Source organism: Rutidosis leptorrhynchoides, chromosome 3 (assembly GCF_046630445.1).
Source record: "Rutidosis leptorrhynchoides isolate AG116_Rl617_1_P2 chromosome 3, CSIRO_AGI_Rlap_v1, whole genome shotgun sequence".
Classification (NCBI taxonomy): Eukaryota; Viridiplantae; Streptophyta; class Magnoliopsida; order Asterales; family Asteraceae; genus Rutidosis; species Rutidosis leptorrhynchoides.
The window spans coordinates 623117149-623123810 of NC_092335.1; the positions used below are offsets into that span (position 1 = coordinate 623117149).

At 37.2% G+C, this 6662-nt stretch overlaps 1 protein-coding gene across 1 annotated transcript; it reads left to right on the forward strand.

The window, feature by feature from the left end:
* Nucleotides 1-4068: 4068 nt before the first annotated feature.
* On the forward strand, nucleotides 4069-6412 carry LOC139898956 (uncharacterized). The gene is made up of 5 exons (XM_071881761.1): nucleotides 4069-4355; nucleotides 4455-4529; nucleotides 4687-4859; nucleotides 4949-5388; nucleotides 5490-6412. The coding sequence occupies exons 4-5, from the start codon at nucleotides 5186-5188 to the stop codon at nucleotides 6049-6051; spliced, it is 765 nt and encodes a 254-aa protein (XP_071737862.1). The 5' UTR covers nucleotides 4069-4355; nucleotides 4455-4529; nucleotides 4687-4859; nucleotides 4949-5185; the 3' UTR covers nucleotides 6052-6412.
* Nucleotides 6413-6662: the final 250 nt, after the last annotated feature.

Below are 6662 nucleotides of genomic sequence, written 5' to 3' on the forward strand. Positions count from 1 at the left end.
AAGAATTGTCTTGCGTCGGTGTAATGCAAACGCAAATACGCAATACAGTTCTTGCGTCCATCAGTGAAGTATACGCAAAGACGCAAGGTAATCCTTGCGTCCAACAATGAAGAAGACGCAAAGACGCAAGGTGATCCTTGCGTCATTCACTAACATCATGCTGGTCTGCTTGTTTTTCTGCTTCATTAACCAATGGTAAATCAACTCCTTGCTCAATCTCCTCAGACACCAGAGCCACGTTCTCATCTTGTTTATCAACAGCTTTTTCAGCCCCTTTTTCAGTAGGCTTTTCAGTTTCCATTGGCAACATATTCTCAGCTTCTTTAGTCCCTTGATGAGAAACTTTCAGCCTTTTTACTCTAGAAGCTACTTCGTCAGACAACTGTATATAATATATGAGTCAGCAAACATACGCAAGGACGCAAGATATATCTTGCGTATACCAAGACGCAAAACGCAAGGTCTTATAAACATCAGGCGCAAGGACACAAGGAAAACCTTGCGTCTGGTGAATGTTACAGATATACCTTCTCCAATGGTTTTCTGTAGCCCGGTGTTGTGAAAGGGGAATTTAAAAAATGAGTGGGCCTTCTTTCTCTTTTCCCACGTCTAACAACCCTCGGAGATGTATCATTGTTAGAGAAAGATCGAGGATCCACATATGCATCCTCGTTATCAACATACTATAATGAACAAAACGCAAAAAATAAGAAAAGTAGCCATACGCAAGGTCGCAAGTAAGTCCTTGCATCTGAGTTAGGGACGCAAGTACAACCTGCGCCTAAATTACAATAAAGACGCAAGGACGCAAGATGGTACTTGCGTCTGATATAACATCAGGCGCAAGGACGCAAGTAAAACCTTGCGCCAACATAACAGGCAAGACGCAAGGTCGCAAAAAAAACTTGCGCTTAGTTTACCTGATGTTCCTGGTGTTCCTGTTCTTTCAAACATTTTTCATGATCATCAAGCTTCTTTTTACAATCAGCCAACTCCTTTTCTTGATCATCCACCCTCTTAGTCAACATATTAACCATACGCAACAATTTCTGCAATTTGTTGCCTTTTTGTGTTGGATGAGCGTCCGAGGTCTGCTCTGACTCCTCCTGCAATAATTCCTTCAAACTGCCACCCAACTCCTCTTCAACTTGATTATCATCTTGTGTATTTTTCTCGTCTTCAACAACATCTCCTTGAAAGTAAGAGGAACTCTGGATCCACCATTGACAACCTCTCTCTGTCTCAGATGGGTGCAGGGAACGAAAAGGTCTTTTTCTCTTCGGACAATCATCCTGAAATGAAGTTATATTAGTAAAAACAAAAGGACGCAAGGACGCAAAAGTCATTTTGCGTCTAGACGCAAGAACGCAAAGATCATCTTGCGAGTAGACGCAAGGACGCAAGAGTAAACTTGCGACACACGCAAGGACGCAAGCATGATTCTTGCGCCTGTAACAAGTATAACCCACGGTTCACACGCAAGGACGCAAGGATATCCTTGCGACACACACAAGGACGCAAGGTGTATCTTGCGTCCTCATGCGACACATAAAACTGCTCTGTTAAAACAGAAACTGCTGTATATACACTATATAAAAAGCTCTTGGAGATATTAACTAACCATTATATGTAGAAGTTTTAGGTAGTCAGACACTGTAAAGGTTTCAGCAGATGAACGCTTCCAAAATAATGCTCTTGGTACTCCACCCTTATCAGTTTTGGTTGCAAAACTCTTAATGGTACGACGGTATGCCTCGAGGATCCAAATCTTAAATGCCCACATAAAACCAGCCAATGTGTAAGCCTTTCCACCCCCACTCTCTAATTGGCTTTCTCGAACCTCAAAACCTTCGCTCACCGCAGAGTAAGTAGCATCCCAAATACGAGACCCCCATGGGTACGCGTTCACCTTATTGAAATCTTCAACCAACCATAGAAACTGTTTACTAACCACATGTTGCCCCTGCTTCCCCATAAACGCTCTCTGTACGACGCAAGGACGCAAGGTTAACCTTGCGTAACTTATGATCAAGACGCAAGGACGCAAGGGTTACCTTGCGTAACTTATGATCAAGACGCAAGGATGCAAGGGTTACCTTGCGTGCACATGCAAAGGCATACGCAAGGACGCAAGGATTGTCTTGCGTCTACATAGCAACAGAGTTACACAACTTGAATCTAGCAAAAATTCCTGGGTATCGTACGCAATCTCAATAATATACAATCAAAAACACAAAATACAAACAAATTTCGTTGACACATTTTTTCGAACAGTTGGCGTGCAAAGAGTGCAAAAACTTTGTTTTAGCACATAAATCTAAGCACTATGAAGTAGATCGAATAATATAACATAGATCTAAGAAATCTAACCTGTTCTTGAGACATAGTGAACGATGATGGTGATTCGATGATGTTGGTGGCGTAGAAGCTCGCTTGTACTCGGGAAGATCGAAGATGGAAGGATGAAGAAGATCTAGTAACGATGAAGATGTGAGGAGGATGACGTGAGGATGATGATGAAGATTTTGCGAGTGATTTGCGAGTGTTTGGATCTTGCGAATGACGAGCGAAAGGGCACCAGAGAGGAGTTTGCGTATGTGTGTGGGAACAGTGAACGCAAACTGATCATTTAACTAGTTCTTTTACTGCTACACGCAAGGTCGCAGCGTCGCAACGTCGCAAAGACGCAAAGACGCAAGGTCGCAAGGACGCAAGCTGTCTTGCGCCTTGCGAGGGCAAATTGTCAAACTTTTTTTTTTAGGGCTGTCAGTCAACAAGCTTAAAAAAAAAGGGCATTTTGGTGATAATCCCAACATTCTATTGTCTAAGTAACACAGTGAGCCCAAATTTTAAAATTAATGGGCCAATATTAAGAATACAATTTACAACATAAATAAGTCCATCATATATGGCCCATTGTTGGGGTTGTGTCTTAAGGTTTGTAATTCTGTAGAATCAAACAACCGACAAAATACTTGAAATTTTTTCAAAACTTCATTTCATACGCGCTAATTACATTTTTGGTAACAATTAACCCTAACTCAATTTACTGATACGGAAAAAACTAAACAAATTCCAGTAATTCATCGTTCTTGCTCTTCAATTCATTCCATTAACAGCCCTTTGGAAGATGAAAAATCAAACTAACGAGTCAAGTTCATATCGAAAAAGGAAGAACATTTTTTATACCGAAAACGAGAATTGTTCAATTAATAATAATTCAAATGTTAAGATTGAAGATCCTGAATCAAAAAATCGAAAAGGTATGTTATCAATTTATACGATGTATCAATTATTTAATTTCTTATTATCGATTGGTCGATATATTGGAATTATCGATGTAAAATTGATTTCTGAACAATTCAGCCCCAAATTGCCAGTCGATATGCGTTTTGATTCACCTTAGTAATTGATAATACAATATGCTTACACATCAATTACATTAAAGTGTATCGGATATCAATTGTATATTTTCTTATGTTTTCTTTGTTCTTTATAAATTGGTTAGTTAGCTTTATTCTGAATTTGGGTAATACAAAAGTATGATTGATAGCCTAAGATTTCGCAAAAAAAAAAAAAAAATATGGTATTTAAAGCAAATGACTAATTATGACTCTATTAACAAGAATGTTATTTTATTTGCAGTCTGTCTCCCCAAACGGAATGGTAATAGTGATTCTCAAAGTATGAATACCATTACGCGCTCTACCTCCAACGTTTCAGTTCTGAAAGATATCACCAACAGTAAGTAAAATATACTATTTTGTAATGTTTTTTTGTAATATTTGTTCTATCAAACCATTTACTATTTTCTTATGTATTGCCTTTTGACAAAGTTAACTATGAGCTGATCATTGAAAAAGCATTACACCACAATCATCATTTATTTGAACTTGCATGTTTTCAGGTCCACATCAGACCCAATCAACCATTTCAACACCATTTAGTAGCTCTACCATCACTCCTCAAATCGTTCGAAAAGGCAGACCACCCAAATACAATGTTTCTCCGTCTGATGTTATTCCATTTGTGATACCCATTTTCGATCATCCAACCCCAACAGAGCCTAAAACTGCAACTGATATTAGTATCAACAGAAGTGTTGTTATCACTGCTACAACCAAAAGTAAGTTATTTAAATTACTTTTATTTTCATCTCATTTGTTATTGTTATTAATTTGCTTGCATGCGTATTCGTACAAATAAATATGTCTACAATTATAATACAAACACTGATAATTCTAAAGCAAGTACTTCTTTATCAAAAAGACGTGGGAGGCCCCCTAAATACCTTACAGAAAATTACTTCGATTTGCCAAACAAATGTCATATATACACTGACACGGCGAAACCAGGTTAGCTTTTCCATGTTTGTTCAAACAATTTCTTTACACCTTGTGCTTATATTAACATTCACAAGTTCCTATCCTTTTCTTGATTGAAAATGAAATTAGGTAACTCCACTCAAAAAGGACCTTCAATCAAGAGTGAACAAACGACACACTCTAAGTCAACACTGACAATAAACGGTATCCAATATATTTTTCATCACTTTGATTTTCTTTGATATCATTTATATACATCATATCAAATAGCAATGGCAATCATAGCAATAGCAACCATACTTTATTATATATCATATATATTTCTTAACTCATCCTTTTATTTCCTGTTCAAAAATTTCAGAATCGCCGAAGAGTTCACAACAGAGCCAAGATACTAGCGCAAAGCATAGAGGAAGACCACAAAATACAAATTTTCTGATGAAGAAGTAATCCCGTTGAACTTAATGAATAACAGCAACCTCAACGTAAACGATGATCAGCCTTTAAACAACAAGTTCGCTGGAAAATGTAAAGGTAAATTACTAAGCTACATAATAATATTTATCCAACCAATAATACCATAGCATTTTAACTTCATTTTCTGTTCATTTGCTGTAAAACAGGATATAGAGACATTGGTGATACAATATATATATGCACTTCATGTAAAGCACGTTTGTGGAAATCTGAGGCAATGCGAGGAAATCCAAGTTTCATCAAAAAAAAATTACTCTCTGTGTTGTTTAAATGGCAAAGTTGAGCTTCCTGGTTTAAATGATCCACCCCAATTACTCTTAGATCTGTTTAGCGGTGCCACCGACAATAGCAAAAATTTTATTGAGAACATCAGGCGTTATAGTATGATTTTTAGTTTCACATCTATTGGAGGGAAAATAGACCACTCAATAAACAATGGAATCGCGCCTTATGTATATTGTATGCAAGGTCAGAATTATCACCTTTTTGGTAGCTTACTTCCCCAACCACGTCAAGATCCACGATTCTGTCAATTATATATCTATGACACTGGAAATGAAGTACGTCACCGAATCGATGCATACAGGTATACCTTAACAATATTTGATGTGATTTTATCTACCTTTTATATTTTCATATCTAATTTATTGAAGTATTAATAATTTTTACATTCACATGTATATTCAGCTCTGGAAATTCAAAGACAACGTCAAACCAATATGCCTTGATTCCTGAAACAGTTTATCAGTTAAAGGGGTTACTTGATTTTAACAACCCTTTAGTCAAGAAATTTCGGATGACAAGAGATAGGTTTGACATGAATGAGAATGAACATATACGGATTAAGCTCATTGGTAGCAGGGATACAGATGGTCGAACATATAATCTACCGTCAGCCAATGAGGTTGCAGCTTTAATTATTGGAGATATTGATGGTACTTGTGACAAGCGTGACATTGTCATAGAGCATCGTAGAAAGGGATTGAAACGTATAAGTGAATTACATCCATCGTATCTAGCTCTTCAGTATCCTCTATTGTTTCCTTATGCTGAAGATGGTTACAGAGTTGATATACTCCATAAAGGTGTTGATATAGATCACATATCTGGTCATGCAAAACTTACTCTAAGGGAATTTTTTGCGTATCGTTTACAAATGAGGGTTGGTGAGAATTCTTTGATTTTATTGTCCCGAAAATTACTGCAACAATTTATTGTTGACGCATATACAATGGTCGAGAATACATGATTGAATTACGTTCGGAATAATCAGAAAACTTTTAGAATTGCACAAATCTCAACTTTGCTTGAAGCACAAGATACTGGAAGTGATGATGTTTCTATTTTGGGCACTAGGGTCATGCTTCCATCAAGTTTTACTGGTGGAGCACGTTACATGTACGCAAATTATATGGACGCTATGGCCATTGTTAGAGCTTACGGTTCACCCGATCTTTTTATTACGTTGACATATAATCCTAAGTGGCCAGAGATTATGAGGGTTGTAACACCTCTTAATCAAAAGCCTGAAGATAGGCCAGATATCGTTACGCGTGTCTTCAAGATTAAGCCTGATGCGTTGTATGATCAAATCAGGGATGAGAAAATATTCGGGTATCTCTTGGGAGGTATATACAATTATCTGGATTTATTTATTTTTTTAAGTATCTTCTGAATACGTTACTCTTCATTCAACGTATCAGATATACTATTCACTTAATTTTCTTTGGTTTTTAAAATTAAATAGGTCTTTACGTTATAGAATTTCAAAAGCGTGGGTTGCCACACGTTCACATGTGCTTATTTCTTGACATGACTAGCATGTCACCCAATGCATCTGAGATAGACAATGTCATCACC

Coding starts and splice junctions, on each gene's coding strand:
- LOC139898956 (XM_071881761.1), top strand. CDS start 5,186: ATGATTTTTAGTTTCACATCTATTGGAGGGAAAATAGACCACTCAATA. Junction 5,389..5,489: donor CACCGAATCGATGCATACAG/GTATACCTTAAC, acceptor ATGTATATTCAG/CTCTGGAAATTCAAAGACAA.